The sequence below is a fragment of the Colletes latitarsis genome, chromosome 6, assembly GCF_051014445.1.
Source record: "Colletes latitarsis isolate SP2378_abdomen chromosome 6, iyColLati1, whole genome shotgun sequence".
Lineage (NCBI taxonomy): Eukaryota > Metazoa > Arthropoda > Insecta > Hymenoptera > Colletidae > Colletes > Colletes latitarsis.
The window spans coordinates 4984134-5007447 of record NC_135139.1 but is presented as its reverse complement, the minus strand read 5'-3'; the positions used below and the strand labels follow the sequence as shown (position 1 = coordinate 5007447).

General features: G+C 35.2%; 1 protein-coding gene across 3 annotated transcripts in view; it reads right to left on the bottom strand.

Annotated features, from left to right (window-relative positions):
- Positions 1 to 23314, bottom strand: part of Sema2a (Semaphorin 2a) — a 1678677-nt gene that overhangs the window by 909783 nt on the left and 745580 nt on the right. The window contains exon 1 of one of the 3 annotated variants that reach the window (XM_076766928.1): positions 16947 to 16988. The exons of the other annotated variants lie outside the window; for them this stretch is intronic. Within the exon in view, the coding sequence (XP_076623043.1) occupies positions 16947 to 16958 (12 nt within the window). The 5' untranslated portion in view covers positions 16959 to 16988. Of the gene's footprint in view, positions 1 to 16946; positions 16989 to 23314 lie in introns of those variants that run through there. 3 annotated transcript variants of the gene reach the window in all.

Genomic DNA, 23314 nt, shown 5'->3' with positions numbered 1-23314 from the left:
AAGTGATGTTTCTTTTAATTACTAAGCATAATATTTCTTACAATGATGAAAACGAGCTAAGGAATTGTATATGAGTCGATTTCGTTGAAAGAGTTGCAAAATCAATTTTGGAAAATATAAAGTTAAAGCAATTTTTGATTTCAAGCTGATATGATTTATTTAATTTTAAACAGATTACAATCCAGATCTTTTAATATTTTTAATACACAAAATTACAAATATGTTTAGAGAAACGTTATTTTCTTTAATTACTGCTTATAAAAATGACCATATAATAAAACTGTATATATCCAGGAATATAAAAACATAAAACAAGGATATTTTCTTTTACAAATATTTTTTTATCAATTAAGGATAAAATTTTTAAACATTTTGAAATGAAAGACATAAATCACTTTAAAAGAAATTATTCCTAAAATATCACTAATACATATTCTAGAACGTATTATGCTTCTCAATACGATAAATTGAAAAGAAGTAATGTAGTTTTTTAACATCCAGTACGACAGGAATAAGGTATGTCGCTCAAACCTTCACGTCAGATGTAATAATACGAAATTAATAATTCTACATTTCGAAGTCTCAAATTTTGCTAATGATTCTAAAGCTGGACAACGATATTAATATGATAATGCGTACGTTTAATTTAAGATCGTAGTTGTAGATCATTCTAGCGACCTAATTTCGAAAGGAGACGCTTGCATGATTGCTGCCGTGAGTCACTCGTGAATAAATTATGTACTCTTACCCATATATTATTAACGAACATCGAGATATCTTGGGACGAGCAGCGACGAACGTCATCGAGCGTGACGTCGAAGAAAATGAAAGATAGACATTGAAGAACAGAGAAATATAAACTCTGATTATAATGATATAATGCATCTGCATCGAAAATGCTTGTAACCCTTACAAACTAGCGTAAGCACTTATATTTTACAGTCAAAAACGATATCCAAAAATGACTGTTTTAGATAAGAAATCAGGAAGTAATAGTTATTAAATAAACACGTGATATGAAAGTATTCCCATCCACGGACATCCATCACGGGTCTATTTTGACCCTGTTTTAAGCTGACGATTGTTTTCTTTAAACTCGAGGAAAATAGAGAGAAACTATGGCTAATATGGGCTTCATACAAAGAGATTATAGCTGCAATAGAGACTACAGAAAGAGAAAGCTATATTAACAGCAGCAACTGTGAAGTTTGGAAGATGTTTTATATGCTCCAACAGTGACAAGTAGCATAAATTCAAATATAATAATTGCTGAAAATATACAGGTAAAATATATTGTAAATTAAACAATACAAAATGATGACAATTTCATAAAGTAAACCACGTTTTATACATTCATACGGAAAATTTTGTCTCCAAATTTCTAGGGCTAAAGATTTTCATGCTCCACGCACAATGAAACTCCTATACAATGTGCAAGTATTTCCTCAGATCGAATACGCTTCAAGTGTATAGTCTTCGCATAGTATTAATTATTAAAATCAATTGTAGAGGATTCAACACAAGTTTCTAAGATTTATCTCACCCCGCATTGAATTAATTATGTCATGACATAACCATGATTATTCGCGAATTCTTAACTTGCTTCACATGTGTACGCTTAAACAAGGTAGAACAATTTCAAATGTTATGTTTCTTTTCAAAATTATTAACTTCAAAATTGTCTGTTAAATTCTACTAATTCGCATTTCCTTCCACATTTCGAAGAGACATTTACGTCACAGTCCTATATTTTTTATTTGTACACATATTATTGTACTCTTACCCGATTCACAGCAAACAAACTTCCAGGTAGTATTAATTTATTTCTAAATTTCACACACTCTTTTAAACAAGCTATTTACAGATTAACCCTCGGAATACCACGCTCGGGTCTTTTTGGACCCGGTGCTGAAGGAAATTTTAGGTTAAAATATTTATATGTATAAATAAGGTCATGGGTCCGTATGGACCCAATTATGAGCTTTCGCGTGAGCGCCCAACCGTCACTACTGTAAGGCTTAATTAAGTAATTTTCATTTGCACTTACTTCACAATTTTTTACAAACTAAAGATATGCTCACAATTTCCTGTCACATATTTTGCAATCATATATGTTAAAGGGCCTAAATAAATGAAAGACCCCAGCGTGTTATTTCAAAATTAAAAAATACAGAAGTTATGAGGCTCGTTTCACAAATATATGCACGACTGTATACCGTCGCGATAAATGAGAAATTAAATGCGAGCAAATGTGCTAACGCACTGAATTATCGCTGCCAAAAGTCACTGCACGATATTAGCGGAAATATCAAAACGGTTTGGTCGTGCGACACATGTGCATTAACGTGAGTTAAGTATTGCGAACGGTTCGAAACGCGGAAAAATAACACATTCAGGTTTCACAGAACGTTCATTAAAACGTCGAAACGACTGTGCGTCACGTTATACCGGAAGTCAATTACGTCGCGACGGGAGGTAATATGTCGTAAGCTCTTGAAAATTTAGTGGACTTTTCAAATACTGTGGAGATCAACGTGTAACACAGCAACATTCAAGACGTTATAGCGTGGAAAAGAACGTATTTCGTTCGAGTTAATACCTGTAATTAAGATGCCATCTGTTAACACCTGACTACAATAATCAATTATGGTCATTTGTTACACTCTTATCTTTTGTTAGAGAACGGCAAGCGGTTGAAACGTTAATTTGTTTCGAAATGAAACATTAGCCATTGAATTTCAGTCTACATTTACATAAATTTCCATAACTCGCATAAATATTAGTATGTTCGCGGTTGTAGATGTATTACGTTAAATTCCCTTTGCCAGGGTATCACGTGTTTTATGTTTCAAAGTTTATGATATATTTAACAATAAAGACCGTGTTTCGCATGGTTGTAAATTAAGATTACAGGTCATAGAGCGATAAAAAAAAGGGTGCACAGCTTTAAGGGTAGGTAGTTCTCTCCAAATGAAATATTTAATGTGTATAACATTTTCATCGTACTACAACAATAGGAAAAGTACGAATTTATTGAACGGATGTATGCAGTACGATTCTATTTGTTTTGTTAATAGAGAATAGATGTAGGAAAATAATAGAACATTCCGATAATTGGACGTTTGAATACTAGAAGTTTCAATGTATTACAAAATTGTTTACCGTAGAGTAAATGACATCGTATTGTTTCAATCTAGAAATGGCAGAAATGCATTTCATTTATAGACTCGCCACAGTCCATCTTCCAATTACGGATATCTTTCCGCGCAAAGTTTTCGTGTTACTACTGAGCGTCCATTGTCAAGTCCATAAGTGAAATGTATGTCAGCCATTTCTTGATTACAATAGTACGATGACATTTACATAGCACGGTAAACAACTTTGTAACTACTTACTCATAGCCAAAATGCGGAATGAACGTTTGATAATGTTCCATAATAGATAATCACGTGTTATGATATATGTGTAGAGTAAAAAGACAGATTATCTATTGTTTACAACAGTTTACATGCAACACGACAGCTACTAAAACGAACAAGTTATACACTTTAATGGATACAAAATATTCTTTATAGCTTAGGAAATAAACATTCTCCAATTCATATTTATTAGGACAATCATGCTCCATTTGGCGAGTACTATCCACCTTAGCAGTTACGAAGCTTTCCTTCTACCCTGAATGTAGGAAATAGTTCCATTTCGTATTCAAACTGATCTTTTGCCATATCAAATAATATTCCATTCGGGTAATTTTTCAAGTAGTTCTCTGATTACATTAAAATATGTGTACCTCGTCTTTTCAATGAAGCAGATTCGATGTAAATTTTAAAAAACCGTATCATATGACGTGTCTCAGAAAAATATCTTTGTGAAAACTTGTTTAAATCATGAAGTTATTGATGTGAGACAGATTGGGAAAATCTGATAAATATGATGAAATTTCATGCTTCAGGTGATTTACATTTACGAGTATTAGACGTATGGCTGAATGTATTTACAAATGAAAAGATACAGTTGAAATGTAAGAAAATACACTCTTCAAATTACTTACTGATCTAATATTGAAAAGAACACTGCAAATACGAAGATACTTTATAGATACTTGAAAATAATGTAAGGTTATTGTTAATCAGACACTTCAATAGTTTTGATCAATATTTACATACGAATTAAATTTAAAAGAAAAACCAAGAGAGACGTTACTGAAGCATGTACAAATGCCAATCTTCATTTTACGAAGAAAGTTGTCCAACGTCTAAGAAAAATTTTTAAATCGAACTTCAGCCAGCGAAATAGAGAAATTTCCTTGTAAAAATGACCGTATTTCTTATTTTTGAGCGCTTTACCAACCTAAGAAATTACAGTAAAATCAGAGAAAGGGTAATAGTATTTAGCAGATTTTCCTTGTTAAAGTATCCCCGTTTTCTGATTTCGATTAAACTTTTTAGATTGATAGAATGCTCAAAAATAAGAGATACAATTTTTTTAGCAGTGGCAATTCAATTTTAACGGATAAAATTACCCACCAAAAATTCACCCCATAATACTACTTCGAAGACTATTGGAGACATGAAAAAATTTTTAAAACAAATTCTTCATAGGGGGCACGAGAAAATTTTTAAAGCAATTTGATTTGAGTGGAAAATGGCATGCCGTACACGTTAATAAACAAAATTAACAAAAATGTCAAAAAATCACGTTTATCACATTTATTCTTAAGATTTTTGAAAAGACGATGAAGTAAACTATTTTTATTTCGAACTAATTACAGGTATTATATAATTATATATAATTATTTTGTACTAATGTTACACATGACATTAACAATTAAAGATGCAATTTTTCTATATGTTTTATTATTGATTTCAATTCGCAAGAACAGAAAGGGAGAACAACCAGAATAAAATAACTTTTCCAGTAAAATTAAAAACGTCTTCGACAATAAACCCAATTTCGAGAAAAATTTGTTTAAAGTTTAAATCTTTTTAATCAAAAGAATTGATTGAATGAATAGTGTTCTCCCATAAAGTAGCATGTATCCACATAATCTATACGTGGAACAATGAGAATAATCGACTGATAAAACTTACGTAAAACTTCTTTAACCCCTTAACGCACATATTTTTCAACCAAGAATTATCAGTGTTCTTTATTGGATTTGTTTCTAAAAATGCAGTTTTTGTTAATTACAATGTTCTATGTAACGTATAATTTGAAAGAAAACAAATATTATCATCCCTTAAACCGTTGGATTAAACAAATATCGTTTTTCAAAGCAATCAGACTCGGGCTTCAACGTTAAGGGGTTAAACGGATGCCATACAACCTTCTGACTATGCTATTCGTAAAGTTATTGTTACGAATTTAACTACTGAATCTACAGTCATTGTACTAACTTGAAACATTCGTTACTTTATATTAATGGATTATTTCTGTTTAGATAAATACGAATCTGTCGGGAAGTGGGAGGGAAGGTTCCACACATATATACAGGGTGTTCGGTAACTGGTGGTATAAACGAAAAGGGGGTGATTCTACATGAAAAAAATAAGTTTAAAACATAGAATAAAAATTGTTCATCTGAGGCTTTGTTTTTTAGAAAATCGACTTTGAATTTTCGCCGGGCATGCAAGCACTTAACCATGTCTCGTTATAGCGGATCTTGCTATAGATGATTGTCTCGATGAGTATTATTGCAGTTTAAGTTTAAGTTTAAGTTAATAAACAATTCCGTGGCACTGGAAGTGTTTATCAACATAAACTTCAATCGAGGCAACAGCGAGATCCGTTATAACAAGACATGATCAAGTGCACGCGTACCCGGCGAAAATTCTAAGCCGATTTTCTCGAAAACAAATCTCACATGAAAAATTTTTATTCTATATTTTAGACTTATTTTTTCATGTAGAATCACCCACTTTTCGCTTGTACCACCAGTTACTGAACACCCTGTATATTGTATTCTTCAAATGTTCAAACGTAATTTCACCTGCATTGAACAGATATTCTCGAATATTTATCACCAACAATTAGAGTGAACTAGAGGAGAGGGTGCAAAGAAAGGAAGGTATTAACTCTGGTTACGTGAATCTTGTTTCACCGATCTTGTTACTAGGCATTAGATAGCCCGGCAATTCTACAAGCGCGTAACCCGGGAAGTGCGATAACCCTGTTTTACCGATAATCTTTTGCCATCTTCGTGTATATGTCGTTGCATAATGTCATCATGGTGGTACAGCCGACACCACGGTAATTAATTACGAGAGCGTTGCCCGACACCACGAGCCAATTAACGTGGGCGCAGCACGGTCTCGCTCGAGTGTCATTCCGTCGATGCTTGGAAAAACGTCTACACGATAGAAAACAGCTAATGAATGAACGGACGAGGAGCGACGCGACAATTACATTCATCTAAATTGCAACCGACTGCCGTTGTGTATTGATTAACGCTGGTAAGCACCTAGCTAGAAAGAGGAACAGGGGATCAATGATTCCACTATTTCGAATGAACGCTTTCTGCCCCCTCCAGCGACCAGGTGCTTCTCATTTCCCAATCTGTTTAACCAGAAAAGTTACCGCTCGTGAAAGAGCTAATAACTAAATATGATTTTAAAACAAAATCATGCTCATTTTTTCATATCACCACATTTTTTAATTGTGCAAAGTCTACCTAACGATAGTAATGTTTTGTAAAATCGTTTTTGCCTTTTGATTTTTTTTAAATAACAGAAATATGTTAGATATACGGTTTTACCCTACGTTCCCCTATACATGAATTGTAACCAGATTTCAGTTAATGATCGTTTGCAGTAAATTGGACCATGGTGACAACGATCACTTTTATTTGCTACATAAACGATAGTAGATGTTTATCTCAAAGATATGAAGCTTAAAACTTGAACAATATTAGTTTAAAATATTCATAGTAAAGTATAAGCAAACGCTACTGATCAAGAGTAAGAAAAGAAATATATGTAGTTACGCATAGAGAAGCGTGCTCTTATTTCTATTAACAGTGAAGATCAAAAGAGATGCGGATCGTTTGATGTTAATATCGGATAAGGGATCAAAAGGATATGCTTACGACCCGCGAGCAACGCTTAATTACTATCCGAAATTATTACTACAACAATTAGGCACAAATGAGGGGCGTTCTTTAAGTATGTACCAGCAATACTTGGAGACGCTGGACGGTAAAATTGCATGATAATTACATTGACCTGGATATTTTCTCCAGAGGCGTACACACCAAATCGATAACAATTTTCGCTCAATGTTAGGGAGTTTTATGAATTTGGAACATGTTCACGGAAAATAATAAGGCGCTTATGTCACTATTTTACCGATATATTAAAAAGAAAAGGGAACATTAACTTTGGCGATATTTGGCTATTTAAGCTGGAATAAAATGATCAACTATACAGAATTAATCTTTACGACTAAATTTTCTTTTAATCTGAACAATAGTTTTTCTCATATAACTATTATAAACAAAATCTTATTTTTCAAATTTTTGATGGAAAGATTTAAAAAAATATGAGCGTCTTTCTTGAAACATTCTCTACAAGACGAATGTTTTTTCTTTGGATTCAAATTTTCTTTTAGATTAACACATAATATAAATATAATAAATTAAGTTGCATTTTTGAAAATTTAGGTCATAGTACATCCAATTTCAGATAACACGTATTTGATTGCAATTATAACTCTGAAACAATTTCATTAATCACCTTTATATTAATATAAGCAACTTTTACGTTCGAAATTTCTAATTCTATATGATAAAAAGTTTTCATGTAAATATACAACCTATTTTGACTTTACTGTCTTATATATCTAATATTTACGAAAGAAGAGAGACAAACAAGTTCAGATTTTACTCATCTTTTGAGACAATTTCAGTTTGAGATCTCATTTAACTCGAAATTTAAAAAATAAAGAGTTGTTAATAATTTTCAACCTAAATCGATATACATACTGAAAGACCAACGTTTATCGACGGAAACAAATAAAACAATTACACACAATTAATATTTTTCCAGATAAAAATTTAGTTTGCGCAACCCAGTTTCTTCGAAACGAATAAAATTCGTAAAATCGAATTTCCTATATATTATAACAAAATTCAAAATCGATAAAATGCTGACTAAACGTTTACTAGCGCAAATCACATTACATTTCAATTTCACGAAAATTTCTAACATCCAGCACAAAATATGGTCGATTTGGCGTGGAATGACCCTCGAAATATGCGCAAGTTGTGAGGGAATGGGGGGGGGGGGGGGGGCGAAGATTCTAACTTATTGACAAGAAATATAAATCGGTGACCCGGGTGAAGGAAGTTTCTTTCGTAGCACGTCCCCAAAAAGTTTTCACGAATACCGAAAAGTGTCCTCTATCCCTTGGATCATCCAACTCGAAGCGCAAGGGTGGAACGGTCTGCGCCGGTTAAATAATAATTGGCCCGCTGTCAGTCGGCTCACGTGCTAAACTTTATTGGAATTGGATCCGTAATCTCGGCACATTTCCCCAGATGCAGAGTGTGGGTCCTTTGGACCCTGTCCTCCTTTTAGCAACAAGGCTAGTTCCTTCTCGTTCACTCGGATCTTCTTTGCGCAGCGACTCCATTTGATCGACAAACGCACACCAGCTGGGGGATGGATCCTAATCTGACGGTCTATCCGTGATACTTTCGCGTTGCGAATGAACGGTTACTGTACAAGTGCGGGAGATTCGAATTGCTCGACTTCGGCTCAACGTCACGTTACCTGTCGCATTAACGTGCTTCTGTTACGAGAATTGCTCAAATATCGATTGTTTAGATTCGGTTTCGCCGTATGTAATATCTTACGGCGAATTTAATGCGGTTGGAATGTATTCTACAGGGTGTTTTGCTTATTTTAGGTTCAAAATAGTTGAAATCAAACTTATACCACGTGTAACTAAGATCAAGTAGTAGAAAAAAGGAGTGTACTTCCGAAAAGCACCCATCCCCGATTTGACAGTAACTTTTTGCGAAGCTAAAAGAACTGTTGGTGACTAGCTATCGTCGTAGGGACATCGAATTTTTATGGGTAGTGGTTGTCGCTCAACAGTTTATCCTCGGTTGTCGATCATGGTAAAAAGGAGTATACACTTACTACGCCTTATGTTCGTACTAATTACAGTTTTGAAGATATTAACAAAAATATATATGTTGAAAATATTTGTAAATTGTAAAATAGCGATGTAAAGCGGTATGCGCAATAGTCGAGTGCGCATACAGCTCTAAGACTGGATGTGTGAGTAGGAGATCGAGGAATCCCCGATTGAAGCGCGCAATTGGAAAGACGTAGTAGCAAATAGACGTCGTATAAAAGTTACTTCGAAGAACCCTTGTGTTGTAAAGCGTTTACGAATATAAATATAAATAAATATAAGGTTACGAACAGCAGAGAACATTAATTAATTATCCACGAATCCTAACAATATAAACACTATTAGATACCACAAAAAATATCGTACCTTCCTTTCTTCTAAATGAAAATACATATCTATCTTTTTGACCAATTCAAGACTAAATTATTTTGTTCGTAATAAACAAAAATTTAAATTGATATTCAACCATGACATCCATCAATCTTACAACGATGTTGACGCGTTATGCAATTCGAAAATTTAAATATTTAAGAAGTATTATTATGATATAATATGTAACTTTTTGTGGTTGTATGTCTAATCTCAGCTACCAAAGCTTTTTTACCGTTCTAGTCGTGTGTCTGCTCTCAGCCAACACAGCAGAGAACCATACTGATTTTATATTATAGTAAGTTCTCAAGCTACGAAGATACACAAAATTCGAAATAATATTTCACAAATTTTATTTAAGTGTAATTAGACATTTTTGCTTCTTAAAATATTTTAAGCATAATACTCTAAAATAGTAAAAAGGAAGTTAGTGGAATTAGTTACGACGAGATATTTTATTTTGACTCCTAGAACATTAACTTTGATATAGAAAATAATAATAGTTGTTTTGAAAATATTTATGTGGCGCAATTAGAAATTTCCGGCGATAGTGAAATAGAACAAAATGTTAAAAATGAGAATAGTGGTATTAATGAATTAAAATATATAGTTGCGTTACATATATCTCAAGTTTAAAAAAGAATTAATAAATTTTCTTTTTTCTTCATAATCTTACATATTATGTATTACTATCCGTTTAACTAAAATTAATTCCGACCAGCAGAGGGATAAAATAACTTGAAAACTAAATGAACACATATTTGTCAGTAACCTTGAAGAGATTAAGGGTTATTAAGCCATGACAATGCCAGGTTTCTTTCCAATTATGAATCAAAATCAAAGGAACACGAAAGGCTGCGTCGCTTTGAACGCGGTTCGTTTTACTTGTCGTAATCAGATTTCGTTGGTGTAGTTTCATCATTTTGACGAAAGTAGTCGTGCTACGCGCGCTCACATTACTCGCACGGGCTACCATTGCGTGAAGGAACACGTCCGACAAGTTCGTCGGTTCACTTAATGGGGATTTGCCCGAGTAAATTGCTAGCAGCAATTACCGAATACCGACTCGGATAATCCCTTCCTAGTGCGCCTTGGGTTGACCCCTCACTCGATACTGCTCTGCCTCTACTGCTTAGTTTACAGGGAAAACCACCCTCCTTGATTCCGTCCCTCACGTGTCACGTGCATGCAGTCGCATGACGCACGTGTGAGACCGTGCACGCTTCTGTTACCAGAAGAACGCTCTCGACTGGTCGCGAACTAGAAAGGAGCTATGTGGAATGTCGTCATCGATTGGCAGTTTAAAATTGAAGAGGATGAAGGATGTTTCACAATACAAGAGGGCGTTCGTTGTATTATGAGACAAGGAAGGGAGCTTCTGACTAATCGACGAGAAGAAACGAGCTGCAGCAGACGTTAACGTTCATCGACTGTTTAAGACCGACGATGTTAAAAGATTTTAGAATAATTACGGGTGTTCAATGTTAAAGCTTTATGAGACAAATGACAGTGACCTGAACCGTGACACATGTCAATGATCGGTGAGAAAGAAAAAGTAGTGCAGACGTCGTTCACGAATTCTTGTCGTGAAATAATTATTAATCTTGCGTCACCCTGTATTGTGAAACACAAATTAAAGCATAGAAACGGAGTATTCATTAAAGGTAATTTTAATTAATATGAGACGCGTTCGTCTTTTGATCCCTTCGTTTAAGGCAGCGTTTCTAATGACTCTCTCTCCTCAAGTTATTAATACACCAATTCTATGTACTCAAAAAAGGATAAATATAAGGTCAACCCATAAGTAATGTTATCTCTTATCTTACTTTAAATATACGCTTGAATCGCATTTCGGTAATTTAGTCATAGAAACTTCTTTCTGTGCCTCTTAAAGTGTGCTCTCTCGATCGTCAACGTCTTGTATTCGAAGCAGTTAGATCGATATTTTTTTTTCGAAAAGAAATTTAAAAATGGGTTGTGTGAAAATCATTTGCGTCATTGTATGCTATATGAATTTAAAAAAGGTAGTACAACTGCAGATATTGTTACAAACATTTGTAGAGTGTGCGGTGAAGGTGTTTTGAGTTTGAGAAGGTGTCAAAACTGGTTTTCTAATTTTTGAACTGGTGATTTTGTCCTTTGCGACCAATAATGCTCGATACTGAAGCATTAAAGACTTCAATCTAGGCAGAACCTCATCTAACTACTGAAGAAATAGCGGAAAGGTTAGGAAGTAGTAATAGCATTCTTCATCTATATTTCCAACGATAGGGGAAAATATCGAAACTTGGAAGATGGATACTACATGAACTGTCAACTTCAATCCGTATCCAGCGTATGAATGTTTGTGCATTACTGCGAGATTGGCAAAGTAATCGTCCATTTCTCAGAAAGTGGATTTTATACAGCAATCCCAAACGCGAACGACAATGGTTATCATTTGGTCAATCACCTTTACCGTGCTCCAAACTAGGACTTCATCCTCATAAGGTTTTGTTGTACGTATGGTGGAATATCAGAGATTCACTTTGAACTCTTACGGTGGCAAGATTGGAGGATTTTGTAAAAGAAGATGATCCAAGATACTGGGGTGAAGATAAAACTATTGACTGTACTAATCCCGGAATACAGGCAATAGCAAAGAAGCTCAGCCTTAGATTAGATCTCCCAAGTAGTACTGTTACAGGTGAAGTTACTACTGATTCAGGCCTAGTCGCAACAGAGCGTCAATCTAGTCGAGTCCTTGATACATTGGAAAAGAGAATGAGAAGATTACGTTGATTTGAAGTTAAATAAAATCCGCCGGAAGAATCATGATCATTTAAATCTTATCTTCTTTCTTTTATTGATAATCCTGCAGTATTTAAAGGAGTGTGATGATGAGGGCAATTGTCATTGCCCTAACTCTGTTCTATATCTATTATAGTACCACGATAACACTAGGCTACACAAAAGCAAGGATAACAGTGAAAAAATTAAAAATATGAATTGGGAATTTATGCCACACCCACTCTCCGAACCTTGCGCCAAGCGATTACCACCTATTTCGATCACTGCAACATTTTATAACTGGCAACAATTTTAACAATAGCGAGCATGTAAAATCAGTATTGAATAAGTTTTTTCATTTAAAATCCCAGAAATTTTTCGAAGGTGGAATCAAAAAGTTGACTGATAAATGGGAAAAGGCCATAAAAAACGACAATGAATACATCGACGATTGAAAACAAGAGTAAGTATTAATTTCTTTCACTGAAAATTATCGTCAAGAAACAACATTACTTATAAGATGACCTAATGCAAAGATATCGAGGGCATAGCGGACGCCAACGCGGTGAAAGGTTTCCCTCTGCTGCTCGAAAGTGAAGCCGCCATCTGGTGGGAGGATGTGAAAGCACCACGGAACATGGCGCCAGGCCACGGAGGCCCTCCACGCACCCGTTTGTTGGTTGTCCAGTCGACAGGGGAAGTGAACCCCTACGTGGCGCGTCTCCAGGTGGCGGATAGGCGCAGCTGCTGGGATGGGGATGGTGTCATCAACCTGAGAAGGCTGGTGGCCGCATTCTCGCATGGCATCCGGAGGCCGGAGCGAAAGCTCCCGCGAACCAAACACCGGTATTAATATGTGTGTGAGTGGGCTGGGCCATGGGATATTTGCCGCGGGTGGGTCCGATCCTGCGTGACCGGCGGCTTAATCCCATGTCACGGGGCCGCAGGCGCTGGTGACCAGACGCCTGCGATTCAGTGGGAATGCGGTGAGAGGAGTGCCTCCCACCGGGAGGGGCCTGAAAAGGCACGGCACAGCGAGGGACTCTGTGATATCTCAATAGAGCCCCCCCCCCCCCCCGGCATCTGAAGATGGTCATCGTGTGGTTTTAGGCAGTAAGAGTCCTGCACTATGAGAATTTCCCCACGTAAAAGAAAAAGAAAAAAAAAGGAGGTGTCCAGTTAAAAAGCCCTATTAATAACCGCAGGTACAAGCGCAATTATCAAGTCCTTTTATGCTGAACTGGAATATGTGCCAAATTGCAGAAGAAGCTCTTGGTGCGCCTCCGATGATGATGGACGGATCGCAGCAGATGGTGATGAATTATCGGGTGTTAATTCCAGTTACGGTACCGGTCGCGAGAGTGATTACACGAGATGAGATGTTACACAACCTCTTGTCAAGAGAGAGTAATTTCTTTTACTGAAAATCATCGTCAAGAAACGACATTATTTATGGGATGACCTAATGCAAAGATATCGAGGGCATAACAGACGCCAACGCGGTGAAAGGCCTCCCTCTACTGCTCGAGAGTAAAGCCGTCATCTGGGGCCAGCTTCAGGTTGACGCAACATGGTGTCAGGCCACAGGCAGGCCTGCAGCAGCAATACGCGCCGCGTAGGCCGGCCCATACGATATACATATGTATAAGGAGATCTTTACGCCAAGACAAGGTAAGGTAAGCCTCCACGGACGCGTTCTTGGTGGAGAAAAGGGCCTTGCTGATCGAACTCCCGCCCCGTCACGAGGAGGAGGTACAACTTGATATAGTGTACTCTCTCTTAAAACTGAGTCTGAGAAACAAGATATTTCGAAGCAGTGTCGTGCGAACCTCACTCAGAAGGAGAGGGCCATCGAAACCCTCGAGCAGGAACGTGAGGCAAACAGAACACGGGAGAAGAAGCTATCAGTAGCTCAAACTGTTGATATATTAAACAATGTAACATTATCACACGGTGATTTAAGTTGGCGTACCGTCTCGACTCTAGTTAATAACGTATACAACAAAAATGAAGACTGCAGAAAAGAAACGAAAGCTATGTATATATACATATCGTACCGCATAATGAAACGTTTCATTGCAAGAATTATTAAGTTTCAATTCAGCGAAGTGGCAAGTATCAATCAGGAAGCGGGACCCGAGAAAACGACATTCACAACCCTATTCCGAACATAATGTTTCAGACAAATACCATTCAGCCTCAAAAATGCACCAATCACGTTCTAGAGGCTCATGGATCGATTCAGGAACAACTTGGCAGGGCGCAGGGTCGTAGCCTACTTGGAAGATCACCTCGCCTTTTCGGCCCCCAGATTCGATACCTGGGACCTAATCTAGCGGAGGAATCCAGCCCGGCCCCGACAAGATCCGTGCCATCATGGAATGACCGGAGCGTACGGGATCTTATGGGGTCAATCGCCTTTCGTACTTGCCACCAGAGGGACCGTTCTTCTCGCAAGCGCTCGACCGACCGACCTTCCATTGGTATATACAGGATGCGGCCAAATAACATGAACTAGTGGGCACGAGGTGATTCCTCATGAAAAAATAAGAACAAAATATGGAATAAAATTTTTTCATTTAAAGCTTAATTTTCGAGAAAATCGAGTTTCAAAATCCTATTTGTACGTATGCTATTACGGCTAAGATACGGTTCATCGAGCATCGTATAACGCGTATCGTGCTTATCATTGTTAGATAGATCAACGAAATCTGACTTCTTGGGCAAATAACTATTAGAAGAAGTCTTAGATCATTGTTTATAAACACAATACGCGTTATACGATGCTCGACGAACCGTAACTTAGGCGGCCCTAATTCTCCAGCCAGCGGACGGGACCAAAAGCCGTACAAAATTCGCTCCGATGCGAAGTAATTGTACAATTACTCTGATTCTTCTGGACTAATAAACAATAATCCTTCTCAGAATTAGCTCATGTGCAAGCTAAATGTCGCCTTTAATGAACCTCATTTTCACTTTCCCTGACACTGTTGAAATTCTTTTCGTCAGTATCACTCTCCTTAACCCCTTCACCCCAACAAGTTACTAATGATCGAAATCATGAGTGATCATGATGAAAGTTTAACTGTTACGGGTATTGATAGTTAAAATGAATATGAAAGTAATAACAGTGATGAGAAAGACGTGATAATGAATAATATAAATGTTGCGAAGGTAATACTGCATTATGATTTTACGTGGACAGAAATGAATAACTATTCGAAACAATATCATGCTTTAAATTATTCTTTCATACAAAAATTATTGAAATTCCTCTGTCTGTAACATAGAAAATCATAGATACAGATAACAAAAGATAAAATTAATACATTTCTCAAAATATTTGTACTGATAGGCGTATCCAAAAACCTACAATTAAATCCTACTTTCTAGCACAGATAACAAAGGTCAAAATTTAAACTGTTCTTGGAATATTTATGCTAATGAACGTTATTCAAAAACCAACAATAAAATTCTATTTTACGAACAAGTGGTTGAATCCATTTGCAAATATTAATATTATATAAATATTAAAAAAAAATAAACATGTCCATGCAATTCTAAAGTATTCAAAATAGAACCCATACTACGTCATTTTAATGACCAACTTAAAACTTTTTATTTCCCCGAACAAAATATCACAATAGACGAAAGTTTAACTTTGTGAAAGGTAAACTTGTCAAAAAGTTTTTGGTCTGTTCGTGAAAAATCAATCGTGGCTGATAGAATAGGAAAATGTTCAATTTTTGCTATAATAGAAATATTCCTAAAGCTCGCAAAGGTGACAATGTTATGAAGTATTTTCGAAAATGCAACAAATAGCTGAAACATATTGTCTAACACTTTTGAATGTAAACATTCGTATTCAAAAACTAGGTGAAGTAAAGCTAAAATTGATACGTAACTCAATAATCGTACAGGTGTACCTAAACTATTATCATTAGAAGAATATAAATAGCAATGAATATTGTTTCGAAAAGGGGGCTGAAGGGAAGAAATTTTTTTAAGACAATCAAGTTTTGAAAATAATGGATGGAAAAAAGTATAAACATAGTGAAATATTTCGTTTTTTCTTAGTCTTATTGAACTTGTGGAAAACCAAATAATTTATTAATTAAACATGTGACTATGTTTTTCCATATCTCCTTAATGAAATGTCAAGCGGTTAACATGTTCAGCACTCATGTGCTTTATTCTACTATATTTGTTCACGTAACAAGCCTAGTAAACTATGTGTCATTACGGTGTAAACGCAGCCAAACTAAACGTTAGCTATGGAATATGTATTTTGGTTTGCGTAACAGAGATGAATATGGTGAGCACTAGGTCATTATAAGTTAGTTGCGTCCCTTGCCCGAATTAGTATTACAAACAATACAAATTGTAAATGTAGCTTTGGAAGTAAAAATAAACATTGTTTGACAGTGTAAACTCTACAACTCTCGAAGATTAAAATTAATAAAAAGTTACAAAAACTAAAATTTTATCTGCTTCAATTACGAAACGTGTATACATATACTGTTGTCGAAGAAAGAACTTTAACACAGAATAATTTATACATCTGAAAACGTGTACCTGCTAGTAAAATTTTTAATATATTGTTAGTTTCGAACGCTGTTTTGCAATAGTATCTAACCCGAATAATTGAAATTTCTTTAAACATTACTTACTTTATCAGCCATACGCAACAATCATTTCTGCTTTCAACTTACCTAAAACAAACAAAATATACACAATTAATACACGATATTTTAGTACCAGAGACATAGCAATGGTGAAAAATAGAAATTCATACGCGAGATTAACCTTTTAAAGAGGAAAGGCATAAAAAGACCTATTTCACCACACACATATATAGTGTCCAAATATAAAAGCGTAGCTGGTACGCTGTCTAAAAGGTTCGCCGCGTAAAAAGGGAGCGAAACAAACTCATGGAAGATTCGAAGGGGTAGAACAAAATGGAATCAAGAAAAGGGAGAGTGACGCGAACTAGATTGTATGCCCAACCTTCGTATGCCCGAATGGCACGAATCGCTGGAAGAAACAAAATATATTCCGTGAGCCACGTGAGACTGCCATTAAACTTTCTTTCCGCGCGTGGGACGGGCGACGCGGGTCCCTTCGAAGGGATCACGCGAGGATAAGAAGAACACGACGGACGACAAAGGGGAAGCTTTTGGATGAAATTTGGATAGCTTGATCCATCGACCCGCACAGCCACGATGTTCTTGCGTTCGGTATCCCCCGGAAATAAGGATGGGAAAGCTGGTCTTGAACGACTACCAGACGTCGCGGCGTCTGGCTAAACGGGCTTCCAAGTTTACTCAAAGCCCACGGAACCGCGATTCTCCGAGTCGTAATTTGAACGGGAACGACTTTCAATTTTCGCAAAGGCGGTTGGCGTTATTCTCGGAAGCAAGATCGGCACAGCCTTGATACCTAATAACGGGCCCGTAGAAGGAGCCCGGTACCAGTGTATTTCCTGGTTGTGCAAAGCCTCCACGGAGAACCTGGTAATAAACGATGCACTGTGCACAGCTTAAACGGAGCTTTATGAAATCCCAGCCATGATTAATAATTTTCTCCGCGCTCAGTCCCCCACCCTTGCTGCCGCCACTGTACCTCGTTAGGCACATATCTCTCATCCTTAAACCTCTGCGTTGGCTTATGCATCGAGGTCTCCTTGGTGGTTGGCTACCTTTCTCCTTTCTCCATCCATCTTTGTTCTCTATCTTGTTGCACTTCTCTTCCTTTCACCTTCTCTAACTTTACGCTCTCCGAGCGTCTTGGATTATTAATTTCTATCCCAGGCCGTACTCTTTTTGATGCGACACCTTCTTCTGTTCGAAGACCCGGCTGTCACAAAAACGAGAGATTTTCGAAGATAATGGTGGCAGAGCGTGAAGGAAATTGAGATTTCAGCAAATTACTTGAACAAACTGCAGGTGCAGGTCATGGTATCATTTCAATGGGTTATTCGTGTTGACAGGCCAGCGAAAAGATGAAACTTACAGGATAATACTCGAATTTTAAATTACAGATTATCATTACAGATTGTAGTTTTAATTACATACAAATACAGTTTCTCAATGAACAACAGTAGGTGTATGACAAAGCTGTGTTTTAAGCCCAACCCTATTTGCATTGATGATTGTAGATCTAGAAGAAGAATTAGCTAAGGAATAATGTAGTGGCTTGGTAATAGCCAGACAAATGTTTTGATCGTAAAAACATACTGAAGATACTGTAATTGCAGTCGCGACGAAGAAAAAGATGCAGTTCCTTATTAGTAGACTAAAATCCAAAATTTTAGTATTTACGAAGAAAGTCAGGGAGTAGGGAGTAGAAAGAGTCAGGTTTTCTACATATATTTAGGAGTTACTTTTCAGAGAAATGGAAAGTGGGATATGCATATCAGGGATAGAATTAAGAAAGCGAATGTAGTAATGTGTCAATTTGGGGGATAGGCGAATGTATGTATATTCTGGGACAAATATGTACGAAAAATGCTTTTATTTGATAGGATAGTTTTAGGTTTATTATTATATGGAGCAAAAGTGTTTAATTGGACGGAATGGTCATAACTATAAAGGCAGATTAAGTTTTAAAAGTGCAAATAAGGAAAAGAATTTCTATAAAAGAAATGATTTTAGTCTGATAGATTTAAGAGAAAACAAGAAGCCTGTACCGGAATAAATGATATAAAAATAATTAAGTTAAAAGGCCGAGCAAGGACAGGAGTTGCGTAATAGAATATGTGTCGCAAAATATAATGAAAGATACAAGCATATTAAATTAGGGAGGAGACCAGAGTATTCGATTAAACCGGAAGTGGGTGAAAGTCAGAGATTTATTGCTAGAGAGGATGTGGTAACTTAGAGGTATGAAATACTGGTTCAATGAGAAGAACAGGTTGTGTGAACTATGTAGGATTGGTTGGAGTACGTTAAGATACCTCGTGAAAAACTGTACACAAATAGAAAGATATAATCTCAGATTAGAAGATACGGTTTTGCGGTTGTATACACAGGAGATTGTCAATTAATTAACTATTACATGCTGTAGAGATTAAATAGAGAAGCCGGAACAAGGACGGATTGAACGAAAGTGTGTAAAGGTATGTGTTTATGTAAATCAAGTCCATTTCTTAACTAAAAAGGCCAAAATAAATATGCTGCTATTACAGTTTTTCAAGCAAAATATTATTAATATAGTAATACAAACGAAAGCTTTGGGAGTAGAAATTCTGTACAAACATTTTGATGAAACTTTGCACAAACGTTCTTCGAAGAAGAAATCAGTCTCTTTATCCGAATCGCCTTTTCTATTCAAGTACTTATAAATCATATATAAAAACGGCAAAAAACATAAAAAAGATAGTTAAAATAAAAGTTACATCATTTTTAAAGACTCTTCAAATTGTGCAAAAATTTTGTCGAAAAAATAATTTTACGATAATTAAATAGCCTTCAATTTTTTGGGAAATTTTAATTATTTTCTCATGGATAAAGCCGTTTATTCTTAAGAAATTGAACGGTATACAGTTATCCCCTGAAGTGTGCGAGGGTTTGTAACTGGAAATCGCGTAATTCTGAATCTAACGTTCCCTCCCCCCAAACTTCAAATCTCTTTTAATTGAAAATCATAAAACAAAGGTTACGGAAAAAAGTGTTATTCAGGAAGCTATATACGTGCATAAATCACACATGCATGATATACATTTTAAAGACACGTATGTTTATTGCATTTTATGAAAATATATGGTGATTTTAGTTTAACACATTTCTTTTTGTAATTCCTTTAAAATCTTTTTGTATGGTACCAATGCATAATTTACATTTTGTTTTAATTGTAATGCCCGTATCATTGAAGGATCTATGTCGATAAAAAAGTTGTAAGAAATCGTCATTTGTAGCAGCGAAAAGACCACGACTTTAGAGAACTTCAAAAGTTGCGAAAAAAACGCATACAATCGAAACCGCGTACTTCGAAGGACAACTGTACAACAATATACAACTATTATAACTATTCTATGTAGAATTATCACTTGAATTTTGCATATTTTCTACATTGACTGTTATTTTAACCAGTAGTTGCGACATTGATTAACATAAACATATTATTAATTTTACCAGAATTAACTACAAAACAATCACTTATGTAGATCCAGTTATTATTGTTAATATTATTGCAAACTAGAGATTTATAACTATAACGGCACAGCGAAACGAAGCTCGAAATTTCAATAACTTAGGTACTAGAGGTAACTTCAGCGCGGGTCGTGGTATTATTTCAGTGGATTATTAAGAAAAATTAAGACTAATTAGTTTGATATTAGCGGACCAGCAAAAGGATGAAACTTACAGGAAGATATTTGAATTTTAGAAGATTACAGCGTCGGATTATAAGTTTAATTAAATATAAACACGGTTTCTCAAGCAAAGTAATTATCCCTCCCATGGCGGAGGAAAATTCTCGCGTAAAGTAGATTTTTTAGTATGAATTAAGAATGTCTATGGCACGTTGTTATCTGTCTTCGAAGTTTTACAGCGTGAATACGGTGCAATAAATCTTTAATAAATCTTATAATAAGAAAATAATCTTTCAAACTCGGAAGACCGATAGGCGACATCTTTGCGAGCAGAAATTATGGACAAACATTATATTTGACAAATAATATTATGCGATTGTTAATTACGAAGATAAATTTAATACAACAAAGAATATCTAACATCAAAACTTCAAACATTTATGTATAACATTACATTATTCTCGCTATTCAAAAGTTTTACAATTGAAAATTTGACAAATCGTAAGTGTAAAATACAGTTTCCCAAATGAAGTTCTCCTATAGTGGCTAAAATGTTAGCAGAATCCGTTTTACGACAGATAAAAATCATGTTTTCTTACGAAGAAATCAAAATTCTTTATTTGCTTAAAATATTTGAAAGTACATATCTATTATAATCGTAGAGATGCCCAGTAATCCTGAATTACTTTGTAGCTTAAATAATGACATGTGGGTCAGAAAAGTATTTTATGATAACAGTTTCTTGCATAAGCAATACTTTTATTCAATTCCGACTAATGAACACATAAAAATATACTGTTTATAGAGTAACTATTCTGCCCTGGTAAGTTCTATGACGTGTCTGTTTAAAAGTATTTATAAACAAATTTTGTATGTATACACCGCGGGCTCTGGAGAGTTAATTCATTGGATTATTGAAAAAATTGCGACTAAGCAGTTCCACGTTAACAGATCAGTGCGCGAATTAATCTTACAGAAAGACATGCAAATTTTAAAAGATTACAGCGCAGATGAGAAGTTTAATTAAATATAAACTTACTCTACTCAAGCGAAGTAATTAGCCCTTCTTGAGTCGAGGGAAATCCTTTCGTAAAGTAGATTTTCTAATACAAACTAAAAATGTCGTTAGCGAGCTCCTATCTATCTTCCTATTTCTACATCACAAATATTAATAGTAACACGATCTATAAAAATTTGTATTGTTCTGTATTATAATAGAGATTTACTATTACAACTAATGTTCTTCTCCTTATAACTCTCGTACCATTTCTGAGAAGTTCTTACATTAAAACCTGAAATTTGCACCGTTACCATTAAAAAATAAAAAATTCAAAACGTGCCGTTTGTATTGTGTATCAGTATCCATTTTTTAAAGATATTTTATTAAATCAGACGTGGATAAAAGTCAACGTAAGATTGAGTGATGTGTACAATTAAAGCAAGATATGATCCAATCGAAAATATAGTAGTAAAGTGATTGGGGGGGGGGGGGGGGGGGGGAGTTAAATGGGATTAAAGTGATTCATACTTATGATCCAAATACGAACTTATGGACTGATCTGATATATCATGAAAATGACGGAATAATTTATGCAATACCATAATTGTATAAAACAGGGCTAGACAGAAGAATTTCAAAAGACGCAAATAATAAATAAAAATGTTAATTTTAACCCTTTTAGTGTTGAATAACGCAACACTTACGAAAAAATGGTTCAATTCCTCTTTGGAAGCTCTATGTGAAATGTTTCACAAATTGAAAAAATGTTTATGTGTTCAACTTTTTGTTATATTCTGCAATGATTGATACCGAGACTGCATATACATATGTATGGTAGTTCGATAAGGTAGACACTCGACACGGAAGATTTGCTTAAGACCGTAATAACAGATTTTAGATAATACTATTTAGAACAGAATATTGCCTTACGCTTCACAGAATAGTCTTATATCGACGAAGTGAGAATAAAATTTGTTAACAGGTAATCCTCCTGATGCTTGCTGCACATCATGAGATTATTATTTCGTTTTTAGTTTTGATATTAGTGATTTCGTTACAAATAATTGAAAATGCAATATCTACGGTTTATACTACGTGTTCTATATCAAATTATGACCGAACGATGTTTTTTTTTTTATTTACAAATACTGTTTATAAAAAAAAACTGATTTTTCTATTTTTCCCAATAATTTTGAATAAATATTAATAGTATGATTTTCAAGAAATATTATAATATAACTGGCATTAAATTATTCTTTTTTTATTTTATATGTTCTTTTCTGAATTTTGTAAACATCATTTTTACTTTCTTTATGATTTTTTTCTCATAACCTTACTAAATTATATCAAATTAATTTGCTATCCTTCGCTTAGGTACAATTCTTTCAGTCGGCACTAAAAGGATTAATTTCATTTAAAGTTACAACTATATTCACCTAGTGGTTAATATTTATTTTTGTTTCTAAACTAAGGATTATAAAGCCCGTTTAAATCTTATACTAAACTAACAAAACTCGATATGAATAATAAGGATATGCCTTAACTGATTCCCGACCATGCTGTGGGAAAATTTAAAGGAAACGAGATTGAGAGTTGCACGTGGTTATGGTTTTCCTCACCGGGAATGTGCTTTAAACGTTAAACTTTCCATTATCACTACATACCATGTTTCGCACTTCTTACGTTTTTTAATGTCCGAACCGGGACTGATACATACTGTGATATAC